This window comes from Empidonax traillii, unplaced genomic scaffold, assembly GCF_003031625.1.
Source record: "Empidonax traillii isolate 1590-97213 ecotype Southwest subspecies unplaced genomic scaffold, ASM303162v1 scaffold675:size783547, whole genome shotgun sequence".
NCBI lineage: Eukaryota > Metazoa > Chordata > Aves > Passeriformes > Tyrannidae > Empidonax > Empidonax traillii.
The window spans coordinates 620,804-641,909 of NW_020955868.1; the positions used below are offsets into that span (position 1 = coordinate 620,804).

General features: G+C 40.0%; 1 protein-coding gene across 7 annotated transcripts in view; it reads right to left on the reverse strand.

The window, feature by feature from the left end:
* Nucleotides 1-15,153, reverse strand: part of LARP1B (La ribonucleoprotein domain family member 1B) — a 25,300-nt gene extending 10,147 nt beyond the window's left edge. For 5 of the 7 annotated variants that reach the window (XR_003572997.1, XM_027899546.1, XM_027899543.1 and 2 more), the window contains exons 1-11: nucleotides 15,078-15,153; nucleotides 14,002-14,063; nucleotides 13,196-13,255; nucleotides 10,739-10,907; nucleotides 9,432-9,575; nucleotides 6,984-7,127; nucleotides 6,710-6,878; nucleotides 2,690-2,834; nucleotides 2,308-2,482; nucleotides 1,371-1,543; nucleotides 836-1,207 (exon numbers count right to left, since the gene is read on the reverse strand). Coding sequence is in view for 6 of the 7 variants with exons in the window: in XM_027899546.1 (XP_027755347.1) it covers nucleotides 836-1,207; nucleotides 1,371-1,543; nucleotides 2,308-2,482; nucleotides 2,690-2,834; nucleotides 6,710-6,878; nucleotides 6,984-7,127; nucleotides 9,432-9,575; nucleotides 10,739-10,907; nucleotides 13,196-13,255; nucleotides 14,002-14,063; nucleotides 15,078-15,138 (1,674 nt within the window). In the remaining variant the exon portion in view is untranslated. Of the gene's footprint in view, nucleotides 1-835; nucleotides 1,208-1,370; nucleotides 1,544-2,307; nucleotides 2,483-2,689; nucleotides 2,835-5,684; nucleotides 5,820-6,709; nucleotides 6,879-6,983; nucleotides 7,128-9,431; nucleotides 9,576-10,738; nucleotides 10,908-13,195; nucleotides 13,256-14,001; nucleotides 14,064-15,077 lie in introns of those variants that run through there. The other 2 variants (XM_027899544.1, XM_027899547.1) reach the window with 2 other exon arrangements.
* Nucleotides 15,154-21,106: the final 5,953 nt, after the last annotated feature.

The window sequence follows — 21,106 nt, forward strand, 5'->3', positions numbered from 1 at the left end:
ATGAAATTGTAAATGCAAAGCAGGGTAACAGATATCATCCTGAGAAATAGGTGCATTTCATAAAGAGAAAGTAAGCCAGAATTAACACCTCAGTACCCATACACCTGCCTCAGGTGGGACACGTGTGTGTGTGCATGCTGTGCATGAAAAATCTTGTTAAATCATTGTCAAGACCATAACAACAACAACAACAAAGAAAATATTCTCTCTTGCTGTTTGCTATTTCTCACTGTTCTTTTCATGTTTGCTGTTTTTCTTGGTCCATTTCCTTTGTAATAAAAAAAAAAAAATCAAATCCATATTCTGAATTCTACGTTTATTTCTCGCTCTTATTCCCAACATTAATTTCTATCTTTGTCATTCTTGTTTTTCCGCTGCTCCAGTTGTCCATTAAGCCCCCTTCCCCTCACCACTTAGTGTTTAGGTAACTCCATTCCAACCATTATTCTAATAAACTACAAGGCAAACAGAACCTTAATATAAAACTACCTTAAAATTATTGTATTCCTTTCCTATCATTATCTCATTGTCCCATCTCCCTTCCCCTCTGGGTCAGCGTTTGCAGCTATTAGGAAACAAACTTTCAAAGAACAAGAAAACACTGGAGAACTTGAACCATGTCCAAAATGTTAAAAATAGTTCTAGGAAATATTCATTCTATGTTTTCGGTCAAGTCTGTGATAAGAAAAACTTGAGTTGGCTTTCGAGTGTAAAGACAATTCAACTGACCTGCAAATTACTGACACTTATTGTGTAGCATTTTACAACTACATAGCAGATGGCTGGGAACTGTTTGGACAGACATGGTTTTCAGGTCAAAAATTAGGAGAATTACCTTCATCATGGCCTCATTTTCACAATGATCCATCCACAAATCCTGTTCGTAATAGTACAAGCCGTCGTTAATGACTTTAGCGAGTTCTGATGTGATTTTTGCACGGCTCACGTGGTTTCCAGCATGGTCTCCACAAGGATGTTTTTTCACATATGGTGGTGTCTGTGTTACTATCAAAATCTTGTTTATGTCCTGATCATCAATTTCATAATCAGAATCGCTGTCTGACCAATCAGTAAATTTATTCTTCTGACCCTGAATTTGTTCCATCTCTTCATCAAACAAGAATTCAAGTTCTTCTTGCTCTTGTTCTTCCGGAGGTGGGGGTGGTTTGTGTTGATCTGCTGTTTGATCAGGTACAGGAACAGTTTCCTAAATTGGAAAAACTTTTATATTTGAATTGGATAGTGATTATCCAAACTGTATTGCATTATCAAGTACCACATATGTTGATGTGAAAAATCTCGGTTTACAGTATCATCTCAACGTTGGCATTTGTTTATTTAAAACATAACTTAAAGGGCTTTGATTTTACCTTTAGTTTGACAGTGGGTGCCCGATGCCTCTTCTTCACTTCTATCCAAGGCTCCGAGTCCAAATCGGGCAAACTCGTAGACAGTCCTTTGGACATTGTCTGAAAATTACTTGTTTCAGTGTTTTCCTTTGGACTCAGTGGGCTTCCCACTCTCGGAGAACTTGGTGCAGACTCTAGTAGTGGAAAACAGAAGTTCAGTTCATGTTGTGGATTGTTTTTCTAACTGTGTTTTTTTTTAATTGTTTCACTGGTCTCTCTTTTAACCACAGCTACCATTTTTTCTACCTCTCTGGTTAACAGTGATCAAAGAATTTCTTCTCACTTTCAGGAGATAGATTTTCACAGTTCACTCAACATTTCAGGATAAAATCAATTCTAAGAACTTATTCACACAGAAAGTTTCTAACAGACTGTGGGAAATTACGTGTTACTCAGAAAACAAGAGCAGTGTCATTAGGGATGTGTTTCCTCCATGCCACTCTCTATCTCCACGCATGGGTGGAGATAGATTCTTCTCATTTAATTCCAGACAACGTTTTAGTATAAAAATTTTCTTGCCAAGTGTTGTCAGCGAACAAAGCCATCTCCCTATTAATAATGTGAATGAGCTTCCCATCCAAAACAAGGACACACCAAAGAAAAGAGTCGACTTTCAGGTGCTACGAAAATGAAGCAGATTTTATGACTAACTTAAGATTAATATTAGGAATTCTGCAGGACTGTAGTCCATCATTTTATATTCTGGCCACAGCCAGAGACATTTTTATCTGCTTCGCATCAGACATGTGACTTGGCATGTGCAAGGCTGGCAGGCAGAGCAGCTGAATAAACCATTACCAAATGTACAACTTCTATTGTGAAATCAGTATCAGGAGGCAAATTTCCTAAGCTAGGCAGACACTCCTAAAATTATGTTTCTATACAGCAAATCCTTTACCAGTGTGTGAGCCAAAAAGCTGTCCTGGTATGAATTCTGGACAATTGATGAGCTGAGAAAAGTCAGTTGGAGGCAGGCTGCATGGAGGAGGACCTGGAATTGGCCACTTTTCTGGATCAACCCTTTTTCTTAGTTTCTGATCCACAGTTTCCACTTCTGTGCTGTCCTTCAGGGCCTGTGTGACAAACATACTTTAAAGCCATCCAAAAAAAAAAAAAAAAGAAAAAAACCACAAAAACACAACAACTTGGCCATTTATAACCTCTTTATAAATCCTTGTAATTACAAACAGGAATTTTTCTTAACTCACAGCACTAACTTTAAATGGCAGCATAGAATTAATCAAGCAGCTTCCCACATACATACTTGTGACTGATTTTACCTCCAAAATGAGGGCAGCATTCGTAGTCAGAGCTTGCATCCGACGGAAGCTGGCGATCAGCGAAACAGGCAGGAACCCTTGTTGGTCCATCTTTCTCCTCAGGAAGAAGTCTCTTTCCAAATTCTCTGTGCTGAAATAATACTCACTGCAGAACGAAACACACAAATCTGAGCTTATTACGGGTTAAACGAAATCCCGAAAGAGCAACTTAAGATTCCTTATTATTAAAGTCTTCCATTTAAAACAAACAGACAAAAATCACTCTTCAACAGTTGCACCTTTTCAGCAAGACTTAAGAGAGCAGCAAGGATGCTTGACAGAGTAAGACAGACTTTTGACCCAGCACAGCACAGCAGGGCATAAATCAAAGCCTTGTTACATTTGCATATATGAACTACATAACCAAAGCCTACGCTCCGTTTTTCTTTCACCCACCCCCTCCCTCGTTACTTACATGAAAAGAAGGAAACAACATTCTCTTGGCCTTCATACAGATGAAGGACAAGCACTGCTTACAGGCTGGGTGTAAGTTATTTCCCACACAGCACTATCAGTGCACCTTCATCCTGAACCACATCTTTTATTGTCTCAGTTTCCAGTGCATTAGAATGTTTAAGCGTCCTATCTGAGTGTTGAGGCACACACACATATATATATATAGATAGATATATGTATTCTGAATCATCAAGCACGCTCGTGGGAAGATGGGAAAACAAAAATAGTAATGCTGTACTTGTCATGAAACTGTACCAAAAGGCACAACAGTTCATGGAGGGAAAAAAAAAAAAAAAGTCTAAAAGAAGAGATGATGATTAGTGTATAAAGAGGGATAGGGCGTTTCAGGAATCTGATAATACCACAGAACGAGAGAGACGAGGGACAAACAGCAGAAAGACAAATCTTCAACAATGAAGCTGCTCTAGGAAATGATCAGGGTGTCAAGATGTTTTACACTCAGTGAAGAGAAAAAGTAAGGCATTCGAATCGTGATCTGTCACACAGAGCAAGGGAATGAGAAAACATCCTATGAAAAAAGAATGGAGAAAAAATCCAATTTAATCACGACGACTAAAATCCAGGCCTTTCACAGAGCTTACACATCACACCATGATTTTGCACGTTTCATCCAAGGAATATTCCTCACTGCGCTCAGGGAAACGCAGGTAGGGAATACAATTCTATGACATAAAAACAGAGGTAGCGCAAAAAGAAAACAAAAAGGGTTTTAAAATGCTGAGGAAAAATGCCACACAGGCAAATAAAGGTAATTCTAATTTCAATAACGTGTAAAACACTCAGGCTCTCCACTGAAGTTGGGATCAAGGCCAAAGTTACCAAGAGGAGGGCACTCTGAAGCCATCATCGACCCAAGGAGCACCTTGATACCATTTCTTTCTCTAATTTTTTTGTAGTTAAAAGAAATTTGAAGCAAAAGCTGACTATGTGAAACACACAGAATCACACACAGAACATTCTGAGTTGGAAGGGACCCCCAAGGATCACCGAGCCCAACTCTGAAGTGAATGGCCAGTGACCTCGGTGTGATTAGCACCACGCTCTAAACCAACACTCAGCTCCAAGACAGAATGAATATAAAGCCTCACAGTTGGACAACAAGACAGGACAAATGAAAACACTGCTATTAAATCAAAGCAAACAGAGAAGAGAATAAGGGTTTTGGAGAATTGAGCTCTTACTCAGAGCTAAGTATGATCAGTGAAGCAACTGTGCACAAAGAGCAAGTCGCCTTCGAGAATATCCTATTTACTGTTCTGAGCTGCTACATATTCCTTTTCCCCTCCCAGTCTAGAAGATAAGCAAGAACAAATGCCATATACCAACATTTTACTAATGTTACCTTTACAGTCATACAGTAAAGGTAAAATCTTGTAACGATTCACCTAGTTAAAAATTCCACAAGCAGAAATGGACAATGACTGAACTTGACTCAAACTGCCTCACTTGATGTTCATCACTCTAGAAAAAGGAATGTGAAAGACCATTAATGATAAATGAAGACAATGCACAAGTTTGCTCCAAGTAGAGGGACAAACCTAAACACACACACCCCCCCTCCAGCTTTTTTCTTCTTCCTTTTTCTCAGAGTCCGTTTGCTTATTCTTGAATTAATATTTGAGCTTTCATTTATTTCTTTGTTTTCTAAAGCAAGAGGACTTTTTAAATAAAGTTCTGCATTTTGCAGACTGAGAAGTTGCTAAGCACTGAAACTTTTCAGTGGCAACTGACAACTTCAGCCTGTAATTAAGAACATAGAAGGTATTTCTGTGTGCAGTACAAATAGTTCTCTCTTGTACATGAAGCTGGTTCCTGGGACAAGCATAAGCTGCTTGATAGCAGAGTGTTTTTTCCTGTAATTACACATCAACTCAGTGGGACACAGTCTCTAGGATTTTTCCCTGTTAGGCAGGTGAACTTTTAAAATTTATCCATTCATAAGGATTCAATCTCAGTTCTTTAATATATCCTAAGTTATCTCGCACTCCCTAAGGAACTCTGAGAGCTAACAGATTTGTGTAGCTTTATTCTGTAAATACTGCCTTCTTTAGCATATTCACGTTAATATTCTATAGCTAATTATGAAAGGCAGATAAAGCCACCCCCATTTAGAGGTTAATGATAAGTAACTGATGAATAAAGTCTGTTTCCCATAATTTTTATTGTGATAAAAGAAGTGAATAGATTAAAAAACCTTTTTTTTTTTTTTTTGGAGCATAAAAACAGTGAAATTATGTTCTAAACCTGCTCAAGAATCTCTCTCTCTCATGGAAAGCAAACTCCATAACCAAACTGCCTGAGGAATTCACATCAGGCAAGCTACCGATGGCTGTGGTTTGCCAGCCACGCCGAGTCTTCTATCAACACCTGCCACCCTCTTGGTGCTAAAATAAAATACAAATATACCCAGAAGTCAGATGTGACCGAGGCTGTTAACTGACATTTTTCTCAGCAGAGGGGGGACATCATCATGTCCTACCTTAGAAGGTCTGGATTCTACACTGCATGCCCAGAAATCTGGCCAACAGTGGAGTGGCTGTGCTCCTCCCCCACTTGTCTGAGGACAGTGCAGGCCGATTATCCTGACATGGCAGTAACATGTCCACTGTCAGGTCTCATAGGGGGGGCCTGGCAGCAAGAGTAACAAAAAAGACTGCAATAGAAGTTTTGAAGTTGAGAGCCACATGTCAGATACTTTCTGCCCTTAAAGAGGCTTTTTCTCTTCCTTTTTGCGTCAACTGCAACAAAAGAAGCGAGAATAAAATAAGCAAGTTGCTGTATGGAGTAACAAGGGCAATCAAAAACCACCACAGAGGCATCGCAGAGAAATGCCGTTGCGAGCACTGGGGATGAAATATCTGCCAGTGGTGGAAACTGTCTCTTTAAAATGAACTAGTGGCTTCCAGGCCCTTTTTGACTTGTCTCCTGGTGATAATCAGTCTTCCAGATGGTTTCTCATTGCCTAATGGTGTACACGAGAAAGTAAACATTTCAGATTATTGAAAAATCAAGTATCATTGCAAAACTACTCTCTTTCAGTTACATGTTTCAGGTGAAACACACTGAAAACATAAAACTAACAAGACTTCTCAAAGTGAAATCGAGAGCAAATAAGGAAAACGTCACCCAAGAAGAGCTTTATAGGCAAACAGACCAACAGTACTCAAAAGCACAAGCTCAGAGACATCCATATCTCAATTACATGACAACATAAAAAGGGCTGTGTACCATAAATAAAACAGGCATACAAGTTAAAGCCAGGCTATAGCACAAGATGCAGAACAGCTTCCTTAAAATTCCTCCCCATTACTCAAGTTTTTCCACCCCAACAGTGAATAAATTCGAGCTGACACTGCCAATGGTCAAAGTTAACTCAAAAAGTTAAACTGAGATGCCCTAATCTTCATCTGGGTATGGGTAATAAGGATCCAACACTGTTTGAAATGAATTATTTTATATTAACTAGGTCTCTAAAAATATTTATACGTTAAGCAATCTACTTACATTTGGTGTTTTATATATTCTTTGAGAAGCGCTTCGTCCACAGAATACATCTGCACTCCTGTTCCGTCACCATAGTAATACATCACACCACTGTTAAGCTCAGGCTGAAATACTTGGTCAATTCCTTCACCATACAGTTCTTGATAACCAACTGAATACTCAAAGTTCACTTCAGAATAAAGGAGAACATAAAAGAATAACATTAGAAAAAGAAAACAGTAACATCACAAACATAGTTTTAAATTTTTATCTAAGTGTCTATTTCTTTGCGTACTGCTGGGGTTTCCTCTGCTTCTTCCTCTTCCTCTGCCTCTCCCTCTTCCTCTGCCCCTGGAGAATCCTCGGACGCTGCCACCTTCACTCCTCACACTGCACACATCGTCGTGGTCGTCTCTCTTCTCTCTATCACGACGCCAACCTTGAAGAGAAAAAAAAAAAAAATAAAATCACATCACAATTAGACACCATGGTGCCAAAAAATCCCTTGTAACAGAAGAGTTCTCAGTTTGCACCCAGGCAATCCACAGACCCAGCTGTGCTGGCTGAGGCAGGTGGTCAGAGCTCGAGCTGCAAGAGACAAAAGGGAAGGTTTGCCAGCCATGCCTGAGGGTGAGTCAGGCAGGAGGTGTTAGCAATGAGGAGGAGTAAATGGGCTTCACTGGCAGTCAATCCAAAATGCAACCCAATACAGAGTCCTCCTGCAGATAACTCCTAGCTAAAAAATCATAGAACTGTAGAATGGTTTAGGTTGGAAAGGACTGTAAAAGACCATCCAGTTCCAACCCTCCCTACCATGGGCAGGGACACTTTTCACTGGACCAATTTGCTCAGAGCTCCACCTAACCTGGTCATGAACACTTCCAGGGACGGGGCATCCACAACTTCTCTGGGCAACCTGTTCCAGTGCCTCACCACCTTCATAGTAAGGACTTTTCTCTTAATATCTAATCTAAACCTACTTGCTTTCCATTTAAAACCCTTTGCTCTTGTCCTGTCACTATGTGCTCTTGTGTAATAGTCCCTCTCTGTCTTTCTTACAGGCTCCCTCCAGGTACTGGAAGGCCACAATTAGGTCACCCCGAAGCCTTCTCTTTTCCTGTCTGAACAAACCCAATTCTCTCAGCCTTTCCTCACAGCAGAGGTTCTCCATCCTTCTTAATCAACTTGGTGGTCTCCTCTGGACTTGTTCCAACAGGTCCGTGTCCTTCCTGTGCTGGGGTCCCCAGGGCTGGAGGCAGCACTGCGGGTGGGGTCTCACCAGAGCAGAGCAGAGGAGCAGAATCACCACCCTCCACCTGCTGCCCACACTGCTTTGGATGCAGCCCAGGGTACAGCTGGCTTTCTGTGCTGCCAGCACACATGGTTGGCTCATCCATCTGCACCTCCAAGTCCTTCTTGGCAGGGCTGCTCTCAATCTGGTCATCCCTCAGCCTGTGCTGATGCTGAGGGTTCCCCTGATGCAGGTGCAGCACTTTGCCCTTGGCCTTGGAGGTTCCCTTGGGCCCACTTCTTGATCTTGTCCAGGTCGCTCTGGATGGCTTCCCATCCTTCAGGCGTGGCAACCACACCGCTCAACTTGGTGCCATCTGCCAACTATTGGGGGTGAATCGATCCCTTTGTCCAGCTCTTGATGATCCTACTGGGGATGGGATTCCCATGGCAACTGTTACGTATATAAAACGTTAATTACATTAATTCTCACTTCACTCATGAGAGGAAAGGAAGCCTCTCTCACACAATTTCCTTCTCTTTTCCTAACACTGTTAGAGATTTCCATGCTCAGTTAGTGACCTTTGCTTAAGGTTTCTTTAAGTTGTAACTGGATAGTCTTCCAGGTGCCAAGGGACCACTCTGTCAGAGAAATGCTGAAGATACAGCCCCTACTTGATCAAAATGAGAATTGCTCAGTTTAAGAAAGGACTGACTAAAGATATGGTTCTTTGAGTTAAAAATCTTGTTTTACTATTTTTAATGAACCCTACAACACATGTACGCTCATGTAGCCAAGTCATGTATTTGCTGTCAAATAAGACTCTGAATTTACAAATATCATGATCTGTATGTGTGTGTCTCACTGGAAATTTGGATCTGTGCACTTGTTGCCCTCAACCTTCGAGATTCCAAATGCGTATGTATTATGCGAACTATTTTCCCAAATCAGTTTAATTTTTGCACCCCAGAGAGTACCTGTGGCTCAGACACACACTACACCTTCATGAGCAAGTGTTGCATTTAGCCTGAAATGTTTTGGTTTTGTTTTTTTAATTTAAAAACAATGTTTCTGAAAAGACCAAGAGGTATTTTACGTTCTCACCCACTGAAACTGGTCTTGAATCACTAGAGCCTTGAGGCAGAGTTCACACTACAGGTTTCTGGTCATTTGACCATCCTGAGAAAAAACTGCTCCAGAAAGTGTTAACCAGTAAAAATCTTCCCCCTGTCCATTCCTCAGACATCCAGATCAAACCCTTATACTCACATTCCTAAAATTACTTCATAAATTCCATCTCAGTAGCACGCAGTACTTAATATAACGAGCCAACATTTAAACTCTTAACGTATATTAAAACGCCATTTTAAAACTTAAACCAAAGACTTACATTCAGCCTAAGATTTCTGCCACCTGACAAGATAACTTTCAACATAAACTACCAGCTCACGTGGTGCTTATTAGACTTTATTTGCCACCGACAGCAAGACCCAGAGATTGAGAAGCACTCACTTCTTGCCTCGTTCCGTCTGTTGTTATGAGGTATTGACTTGTTTGTTTCCAGCAGAAATCTGGAGCTGGTCCGAGAGCCTGGTCTTTCTTGGCTGCCCGACCTTACGTCGTCCAAATGAAGCGGCACCCATTTCTGCTTGTTACCTTGAAAAGTTAATATTTTACTCTCAATTATACCAATATTTGAGTTTTTTCAGCCTCTGAAAGGATTCTGTAGAATTCTTCACGTAAAACTAGCAACGGGTAATTTCAAAGTTTAAAAACCAGGAGAAGCTTAACAGTGAAATTTTTAAGGTATTAGGAATGATTAAATAATAAATTCAGTAAACAAGAATTTCTCAAACTGAAATGTAACCTTACCTAACCTTTAAATACACAAAATAAAGGTCAATCTTTTTATTTAATGAACTTTCAGATGTAAGTTTCATTACCAAGAATTTATAGTATATGTAACTGTAAATAGTAAATATGTTACTATACAATTTCACAATTTGCATATGAAATTTAGAGGTAACAAAATAACATCCAAAGTTAACCAGAACAATAAAGATTTCAATCACAAACTCTAAAAATTTTCCCGAGACTTTAGCTGTGGTACTGTATTTTCACCTCAAAGTATTTAGATTGAGTTCATTCACATGCATTAAAAATCAGTAGCAAAGCTTTATTTTGTTGTAGGCTGGCCTAAAATGTCCACTACCCATTTTTTATTTAACTATAATATCAATTATAGTTAAATTTATTTAACTCTCTCTGCTGTTTCTCCAGCCTTCTCCAGTCTCCTGACCAAATGAGACACAGGTTTGTTTCCCAATTTTAATGTAACAGACTGAATCAAAAGGAAATAAATAACCTGGTTTAGTTTTCAAATGATCACTTCAATATGTAAGCTAATAACAGAACATGAAAACCAAAGTGTTAGTATATAGAGTAACACATGCACACACACACATATATATATTTATATATTAAGTTACATTAACATAGTGCTACCTATTTAGGAAAATAAACATAGGAGAGACAGTAATGGCCTGTACAGCCACGCTAAAATCGTCAAGAAATTGTCAGAACTCCAAGGACCATCAGTAGGACACAAGCTGCTTTTCTCCCAGAATTCCTACTCTAGAACACTCCAAAACATGAGAAAGGAAGCCTTTAGGTTTAAGCTTCCTAGTGGAAAGCAGAAAATACTCTGTTATCACCTTAGAAAATGCAGAACATGAAAAGTTTCATCAAGTCATTCCACTGGAGTCAACGTAACTGTATCAGCAATGACTTACTGCATTACACACAGTGCCCACACTGACCTTTCTTCCTTTGGTTGTTAGTTTGAGCTTCATCTTCACTAGTGTTATCTGCCAGACCATCTGGCTTCGCCTCTGGATTGTCCTTGATTCCATTATTGCTTTTTTGATCAGATTTCTCCTCCTTTTCTCTTCTGCTTGTTGGCTTCTTACTGTGACTTACAGTCTTACACTGCAAGAGACACAGGTAATTATTTCTGACAGCACAGCTGCTGATAGCAAGAGGCACACGTTCATTTCCTTTAGCTATTAAAATTCCTTTATTATTACCTGTCCTCAACCTCTTCAGCAGGGCGAGTTTTAATAACTGTTTTGTAAAGTCTCACTTTAAATAATTTTATTTTCTGCTAATTCGGCAAGACTATAAAATTAATCTTTAGAGTAAGAAAGTTTTTAACAGAAGATGTAAAATTACAGAGTGCACAACAACAGTGTTTCAATCCCTTGTTTCATAGGAAAGAAAGGAATATTCTGATCAGTCCCAAGACTGATTATCTTTAAAAAGCTGTGCTCACAGAATACTGAACGGTAAATCAGAAATCCCCATGATGCTGTACAATCTTAACAGCCCAGTGTTCGTGTAAACCTTAAGGAGCCATTAGGTCTTAACTCCTACAACTGTGTTCTACTAAAACAGAACATGACTCAAACATCAGAGGATGTGGAGGTGTGTGATCACAGATTTGTTTCTTTTCCCCACATCAGACTATGGCGTTTACTGGGAACTGTATGCCTTTGAGTAGTGCCAGCATACTGCCAATCGCCACTTCCTGGAGATCCCACACAACAGGGAGGTTTCAAAGGCGGCAAAATGACCAGCATTTCAGCAGAGAGTGGGAAGTTTAATTTATCCCTGGTACCAATCCAGGCTGGGGCATGAAGGGAAAGTGAGCAGAACCTGCTGAGAAGGACTTGGGGGTGCTGGTGGATGAGAGGCTGGCCATGAGCCAGCAAGGTGTGTTTGCAGCCCAGAAACCAAACGTGTCTGGCAGCAGGTCGAGGCAGGGGATGCTGCTCTTTTGCTCCAGTCTGGTGAGACCCCACCTGGAGCGCTGCATCCAGCTCTGGGATCCCGAACATAAGGACATGGAGATGCTGAAGCAAGTCCAGAGGAAGCCAAAAAGATGGTAAGAGAGCTGAAGCACCTCTGCAATGAAAACAAGCTGAGAGCTGGGGCTGTTCAGCCTGGAGAAGAGAAGGCTTCAGGGAGACCTTATTGTGGCCTTTCCATAGTTAAAAGGGGATCATAAGACGGGGATGGATTTTTTAGCAGGGCCCGTAGCAACAGGGCAAGGATAATGGTTCAGTAATAGTTTTAAACTAAGAGAGGGTAGGTTCAGACAAGATAGAGGAAGAAATGTGACATGATGAGGGTGGTAAAACAGTGGCACAGGTTGCCCAGAGAGGTGGTGGAAGCCCCACCTCAGGAAACCTTCAAGGTGAGGTTGGATGGGGCTCCAAGCCTCTTGGTCTAATGGAAGATGTCCCTGCCCATGGCAGGGGGGTTGGACTAGAAGACCTTTAAAGGTTCCTTCCAACCCAAACCATTCTGTGATTAGATATAACATTCACGTGCAAAATGAAGTGTTGCAGAGGTTTCTGCCAAAGAGAAAGGATTTTCCTGCGTTGTGGAGACAGCTTTGAACCTGCTGGAGTACATACAGCAGATGCTGCAGTACTCCACTGTACTTAATTTGATCACAAAGCCTTCCCCTAGACACAACTGAGTTTAAATACAAACAAAGTGTTACTTTGTTTTACAGACTACATGAATTTGGACACTTTCAATTACAAAACGCACGTTGAACCCAAACCCACGAACCCAAATGTTCTGGTTTCCCTCACCAAGAAAACGGTAAAACCATCAGAGGGATGCTGATGCACAGCTACAGCAGAGTGAAATGTTATCACCCACAATAATCTGTGCTCTCTTCTTGTTTCAAATAGCATCAAAGAGATCTCAAATATATTATGCATTTATCACTTGAGATAAAGGGAAGATAATTTGATGGAATAGATGTTAACTTAAAATCCAAAAGGGGGAGGAAAATATACCAGAGGATAACTAAGCTGCCTTAAGACAACAGGCACAAAGTACTCTGAGCCCTAAGAGAGGGCAGCGTGTTCACAACTCCAAAAGCCTCCTCATCTGTGCATAAACAGATGAAAACAGCAGAAAAGGTAAACAGAACTTTTAAATCAGCGGAGTAAATGAATATGGCACGTTGCATGTCCATGGTACACCACCAGAGATAAACAGAGTGTATGGTGTGAGCTTGTGAAGGGTTCAGAGGTTCCACTACCAGTGCTGACAGTCAAGCACGCAACAGTATCCTGAATTATCAGCAAAAGTTCTGCTGAAACCCTACAGCACCAAAAGCACGCTCTGGCAGTATTAAACAGGTAAGTCAACATGGCTTTAAAAAAAAATTAATACCGAAGATAACAAAGGATACTCACTTCATTGTTTGCTATTTCGCTTGGTGTCGGCCAGTTCATGATATCACCAAAATCATCAGCCTGCAAAGATGGGAAACAGTTTCTATTACCTCCTTGATTTAGTCCTTTTTAACACACAAAAAACATCAGTCGTGACTCAGATGGCCAGACTACCCCCTGGAGCAGAAAGGTTAGAAGCAGCGGTTTTAAAAGACAAGAAATGCAACAGAAGACAAAGGTACAAATTTTGAAAGAGGTCTTATGACTTTTGAGCAGACACAAACAATTGCCAGATTAAATGTGGTCTTACACATACCTTCCTACTTGATTTAAAGGTATCTACTGCTTAAGGCTTTTAGTTTTTGGAAGACCTTTGAGGACCAACCTAAAAAAGGGGTGGCTGTGCAAAATTTTAGAAACTTAATTTTTCAGTAAAAGGATTCAGCATTTCCTTGTTCTCATAATGGTAATTTTATGCATATAAAGGACACACATCACATAATATGCAAAAAGGATTTCCAAACCCAATCTAGCACCGCTTGTGCTCAAATGATGCTGTTCCTTTGCAGCCCCTTCTCCTTTTTATGGAAGCCTACTGATTTTTTAAACAGAGGCACTTTTCTTTATTCCTTGTGCATACATCAATCCAGCATCCCTCCTCATTTTAAATTTCCCTTCCTTTTTTATTTGTCTCCGTCTTCCAAATTATCTGTTACCAGAGCAGAACGTAACACTTCCGGTTGTAACTTCAAAATACCTCGTTATCTTTTTATTTCGCTACTATCAGCTATTTACCATGTTGAATATTTACAGCCAGAAACACAAACCTTGCTGCATTTCCTTGTCCTGGGTTTTGCCGCTTTTATAACTACGGTGGAATTTTTGAGTTCTGAAAAGGAAGGAAAAATATTTTCAGGTGAAGAATTCGACTGCACTTCAAATGAGTAAGTTAACAACTCCATTTAACCACCTGTTATACTACACCAAAGGTTTTTTTGAGAGGCCTCGATATCAAAGTCAATAAACATTTCCATAAAGTCTGAAAAGGTCACATTTAAATAGGTGCAAATACTCTTGAAAAGCAGGTGTACAAGATACTTCCTAACACTGTATTTAGACATTTGTTCAGCTAATAAGGTCAAGACTGTCTCAAAATGATGGTATTTTAACTAAAGAACTAGCAAAGAAAATAAGCCCCCGAAGCACATTTAAGAAGTGCTCCTAGTAGAAACTATATTTATAAGATAGAATTTATGAAATCTATCCTTATGTAAGCATGCCCCACAGAAGCAATTACATATTCCCAAATTCCTAGTAATTTCCTTTTATAAGTAATTACTCAAATGCCAAATGAAGTTCAGCCATACGGCTCAGAGTCAAACCAAGGCAATTAAAAAAAAATTAAAAGAGAAAATTACTATAAAACTACATTAAGACTGATAAATTTTAATGCCCAAATTCCACAATGGATATGTTTATGATAAATATGACCATTTACAATAAGCTGACACATACATTTTCAGACCCATGTTAAATTAAGGTCTAAGCTTCATAATGATGATCCCACTTGATCTCCTAAACAAGAGTCACTTATACTTCTATCAGAAATTATTATAATGCTTGGAAAAAACTCTCTCATAAGCAATGCTATTTGGCCTAACAGTCTGGGATCCATAACCTACACTGGGGAAAAAAAATTCTATTTAAACTTTCTATGTCTTAACACATGTGCAATTACCCTTCTGTATATGAATCCGATTTTCTTACTCTGTGTAATTTTCCCCTTCCCTTCTCAATTGCGTTCTACTTTCTGCATCGGGAATTCAGGGGAAGAAAACCCATTACTACCTGCCAATTCTTCTTGGAGATTAGAACTGAGAGTTAAGAGGAAACCATCTCTTAACTTCTGTTAAGGCCTGGTTATCCCAATGCATGTTTTTCCAAACAGAAGTGGTCACAACCATTCCTTGAAACTCTTCAGTATTTTACTGCGAGACGAGCTTGAAACACTGAGCACGACTAATATCACCACTGGATTATTTAATACAGGGATAACATCACCTCCTCAACCTTTATCTCTTCCACATCCAGTGACTAATCTTCCTTATCACAGCTTCACACCGGGAACCCCACCCTCATTCCTCAGCGACTCTGAAAAGCCTCTCTGCCTGCTTCCTGGAATACACTGCGAATGTCAGAAGCACGAGATAATGCACACTGCACATTCTGCTGGAAATTTTAATACAGTTTATAGTTATCCAAATTATATTTCATGGGTATGCCATATGCAACTTGCACACCTCACAGGACGTCAATTCAGCGAATCCTGTTCACCTCGGCCACACCGTTTTTACCAGCAGGATTCGCCTCTTCTGAGAACCTACTTTTTAAAACAAAACACACACCCCCTCAAACTGCCTCTTTCGTGTCGTTCAGCCTCAATAATTAACTTTAGACTGAGAGCTTTTAGAAACATACGGTGATAGTGTAATCCTACTTTTCACTTGTCATTCAGTAGTAAACTAATTGGCCTTTACAAAACAAGGCAAACGGCTGCGGGGGTGGAGCAGCAAACAAATTTGTAATTTTCTCCGAGAGAACTGCCACTTACCTGCACAGGTAAACCGACTGGCCATAGCATGGCTGTGAACACACACCTCTGCCCAACTACCTTACTGAAGCCCTTTTTCCACCTCACAGCACTTTTCGCTTAAAATTGCTGCTGCAGGACTGCCCTGTCAGAACTTCTGCTCTGTGTGTCACTAGGGCGTAGCAAAGGATTCAAAAATGTAAGACTCGATGTTGCTGCTCTATCTTAGTCATGGGATATTCTGCCAGGCGGCAGAAGAGGCTATCTGATTCTAAGGAATCTCTTCTATCTGAATGGATAGGGAAAGACTTGGAAGATGCATTTGCAAACTAAACAAAAAGAAGATTAACATTAGGCAACGCACCGCCTGGCTGATGATGCCCTTTCTGAATTCAAAGGCTTGATATCTGATCACACTCTGAACTTCCCTACCTGACAACAAATCCACAGAGTTCCTTGTCCTCCCAGCTGAACAGATCTTTCCTGGCTGGCTTTCTAGGACTTAGCACGCGGGAGCTGCATTTTAGCGTGAAGCATGAAAGGGAAGATAAAGGGGAAGGAAAAACAAGAAAGGAGGGTGGGAGAGTAAAAAAACGTAACAACTGATCACTTAAAGGTTTTACTCAGGTCACATCTGTTCTGTTGCCGTGAACAAGCCTAAAGCCACTGTTCAGGCAAAACTTTCTCTAGACTGTGTTCAGATAAAACCTCTGTGCTTAACATCACTCCAGGTTTGGTTTCATCATCACAGAACAGCGCTGAGTGCCCAGAAATGGCACCTTTAGCACATGGCTCCAGCAGAATTCAGTAAGTCCTTCCAAAACAACTATTTCAACTATTATACTATATAACTATTCCAATCTAACTGTATTAAAATGGTTTATTCTGTCATATGCTACAAGGAACCTGTTTACTAATGGCATGTTGTGTTGATAAAAGAATTCAGTTATCTTCAATGACTTTCCTTGCCGGGTTTCAGCTGAGTTTAGAGGGTGTGGGAGAAACTAAAGAAAGTCAAGGACGTGGCAGTTTAATTGTCAGTGATCTTCTTTCAATCGCTGAACTCCATCCAGCAGAGATGCCATCCACATGAAAACAGAAATCAGCTTTCAAAGCCATTTTTATTATGGTTCTTTCAAGTCTCTTAGTAGACCATCCTAATACAAGGTATTTTCTGTAGAAAGACGTGGCTGTGCAAACATGCCAAGTGCAGTATGTCAAGACACACGGAATAAAAGGTCTGAAAAATGAAAAATAAATTCTGGAACCATCAAAACTGCAGCAATCCTCTGGGACAATGACAACAGAGAAGGAAAAGCAAACTGGGTGGCCGTGCAGAGATAAGAGGAGCAAAGTTTGTACCTAAGATGTATCCCCAAAGTACTGCTGATCACAAGACAAACTACACTCACAGTAGCAGGACTTCAGAATGGATGGTTTGAAGCTCTGCAAATAACTTGTCAGCAAGTAATTTTTCCTGATGAATAAGGAGGGGATGATGCTGCCAATTTGTTCCGAAAGCAAAGTCTATTCATAATTGGTGGAAGGTGGAACACATTCTAATTTAGATACAAGCACAGTTTATGCTGCGAGGCTTTCTAGACAATATTCAAGTTTTATTTTTACTTGGACTGCATGTGGGTTTCCTTTTGTGAAGGAACAACACCACATAAATACCAGAAGTGCTTCAGGGGGCAGCTGAAATCACCCTGCAAAACAGCTCTTCAAAACTTGAGTGGAACATGTTTGTTTAACTGGCACAACATTTTCTTTTCAATGCTCAGTTTGAAACTTGACAGTATCTTCCATTTTTAAACAAGGTAAGCTGTGCTTGATCTATTGTTTTAACAGATAAACGTGAAAGTATTGCAAATGTGACAATATAATCCCTTGGAAAATATAATAATTTAAATCTAAAGCATGGATTTAGAGCCAAGAGTCTGAGAAATAATAAAGGAATCCCAGTTATTATGCTACCATCCTGTTCTACAATAGTTCTAGTATTTTATAGCAAAAACTACATTAAGATTGACCTTCTCCACACCACTTGAACAACTAACCAAGGCAGTGAGTTATGACACCTGCATCCTTCCACCGCTCAAAACCAGTCAGTTTTTCAATACAACAAACAATAGAGAAAAAAAGCCCATAATACATGATTGATTCACCATTATACTATTTATTTTCCTTATATTTAATTTCTCAACGTGTTTTTTTTCTTAGCTTCTACCCAGAAAGCTGCAACTTCTGACTCAATTTCTGCCAAAGTTTCACGGTCTAAAAGGAGCACATGTTAGAGCACAGAGAGGTGGCTTTCTGTCTCATAAGGTCTCCAGTTACAAATTTTTCTTTTAAAAAAACGCCAAAATCCACCACACAAAAATACACATTGTTATATACAACTAAAATACATACAGCAGCTTGTAAAGATCATGTTTTCAATCCCTTCAGGGGTTGGGGTAACTGTCAATATCATACCTTCTGATAATTCTTGGAATAATTTTTAGAAGCTGCTGTTAAAACATTCAGTGTATTCATAAGAACCTGTCTTAGATACACTCAAAAAATCTGATAATCAGATAATTTACAAATTTATTAATCCAAAGCTTGCCATTCCTGGCAACTCATATATCTTTACTAAACTGCACTTTTACAACCTGTTTTGCTATCAGACTAAAGCAAATTAATTTACACAACAGCACTACAGTGAACTGGTTCTGCTACCAAAATATCAAATAGATAAAACGTATTTTTTGATGCTCAGAAATAAACGCAGGGAAGAAAGACAAACTGAGCACAAAATAAAGGAATGAAGTGTGTGCCTGTTTTAATTAACTACATCATTCAAGCACACTAGGAAGCAAACCCACTTTAACCACTCCATCAGCACAAGTATTTTGCTTCACTGAATATTTTCATAAATTTCATCAGCAACTTTTGAATAATTATCTGTTAAGTCATTAAGAGACCCACATCAGCTACACAAAGACTAGAGAACCTGCCATTCAGATTCTCTTCTGCAACCTTACATGAAGGGCAATGCTTGAGGTCCCATCAAAGAGGTGGGAGAACTTCCAAAATAAAATTATTTCAGCAACTTCATCCTGGACAAATGATTTATGCAGCAGACAGGTAATTCACAGTTTTGGCCTGAAGAACCTAAAATTTACTGCAATATATTGGCTGGGCACTATGATGGGAGACAAGGGAAGGAAGGCACGTCACAGAAGGGCCTTTCATCATTTGACAGCCTATGTTACATCTAATTCTGTCCACAATCACCAGGACTAGAACCACAGAATTATTAAGGTTGGAAAAGACCTCCAAGTCATCAAGTCCAACCTTTGAATGTCACCTTGTCAACTAAACCATGGCACTGTCACACCCAGTCATTTCTTGAACACTTCCAGGGATTGACACTCCACCACCTCCCCCGAGCAGCCTGTTCCAAGGCTTGACCACCCTTCCAGTGAGACAATTCTTCCCGAATTAGACAGAAACCTATTAATTTCACTAGCAGTTTTATACTGATACGAGTCTTTCTCCAGGAGTTTAATGCAAATTAGACGTAACAGTAGCTGTATGATTCTGAAATTATTCTACTTAAAAAAGAAGTCAAACAAGAGGCCTAGTCAGAAACCCTGTGGTAATGAACATCCAATGCACAATTTAGATATGTTTGCACTGGGTGTTTGCTTTACTATAACTATTAAAACCTACCAACGTATTTGAGACAAAAATATGACAGGTTGTAGTAACAACACCAAATCCTTCTGCCAAAATCTTAAGTCTTTTACGTTACATTTTCCTTCTAGAGTCAGGTAGCACTACAGTTTATTTCACTAGCAAGAGACAAGGTCTGCCTCTATTACAAACTATTCCCATCCTAAATTGAAAGCCCAAAGATGACAGACTGGGGTCAGTTTTCTCCAGTGTGTAGCGATCACTGAACATACCATATGTGCACTTCTCAGGAAACTTTCAACAAATTAAGCCAGGATCAACAAGTCAAACAGGATTCAGTCACTGCTTTGATGTGAGATTCTTTTACATTTTATTATCCTCTTTACGGATAGTTTTACATTCCATCCCAGTAGCATTTCTGCTCATCTGCTTATTATTTCACATGACTAATTTCCATACTACAACATTCATAAGGGCCTGGCGTGACGGATTTTGCTTTGCCAACGTGCAATTAAGTTACTTCAAAATACATCCCTTGTTGCAGGTGGAGGCACATGGCAATTCCTTCCTTCCTTCAAACAGCCTGGAAAGATCAGCTGTTTTTTCTTTTACCTCATGGTTCTTTCGGTGGTGGTCAAACCAAAACACACACCCTGGTATACGTTTTTCACCGATGCCAAGACCAGCAACACCGACTCCTTTATTTGCTCAGTTACACACCTGGCCACGGAAAAATACGTTCTAGTACAACTACTCAGTTTGATAATAATTTCATAAATGGCAAGCACAACTTCTTGCAGAAAAAAAGTTCTCCAAAATCAACAAATTAACGACATGTGTATGAACTCACTGCCTCCTGCCTTCTCCTTCCCTCAGCAACTATTGGTGCGCTTTATCTTTAATGGAAAAGTAAACTTTACAGAGGTGAAACACAAGGTGCTAATGCAACAAAAGCAGCTTTCCCAAGGCTTCTGATGTCTCATTATTAGAAGATGAGTGACAAGTCGTCTTCCATGAATGGACCTGACCACAAGGTGCTACCCAGCAAGCCGGATTGTGGAAGCTCCGCATAAATAGGTACTTATGAGCGTGTCAGCACACACAAACAAAACAGTCAATATGATAAAGATGAGTACATATGCTGCCAAAATGGCAATATGTTTGCTCCTCGGGTGAGTAGAGATTTTGCGGTCTGGAATGTGGTCTCTGTCTGTCTGACCTGTATACCTGAAACTATAAATTATATATTTCTCTTTGTGAAGAAGTATGCGTTTAACCCAAGGATAAAAGCGACTGTGAGATCACAAAAAGGTTTGTCAGGTGCCTTCAGGAACAAGTGCTGAGATTGAAATTCTCAGGAAGCGCAGGTTGAAATACTTATTTTGATGTCAGCAGTTTACTTGCAGCCAAGAACAATACTCCAGGAGGCTGCTAACTTCTAGGAACTCTTTGCTAGCCTAAGCATAAAGCCGGACAATTTCAAGTCGGGTCTTTGGCGACCAACTTTGTAGAGCCATATGCCTGTTCAGTCAGCGTGGTGCCCATAAAGCAGCTTTATCTTAACATGTAGTGATTAAAGGCCAGAAAATTACACCGCGGCTGCTCTCGCTCTTTCCACACAAACACGCTGAATCCCGGGAGCAAAAGCAAACTGCCTG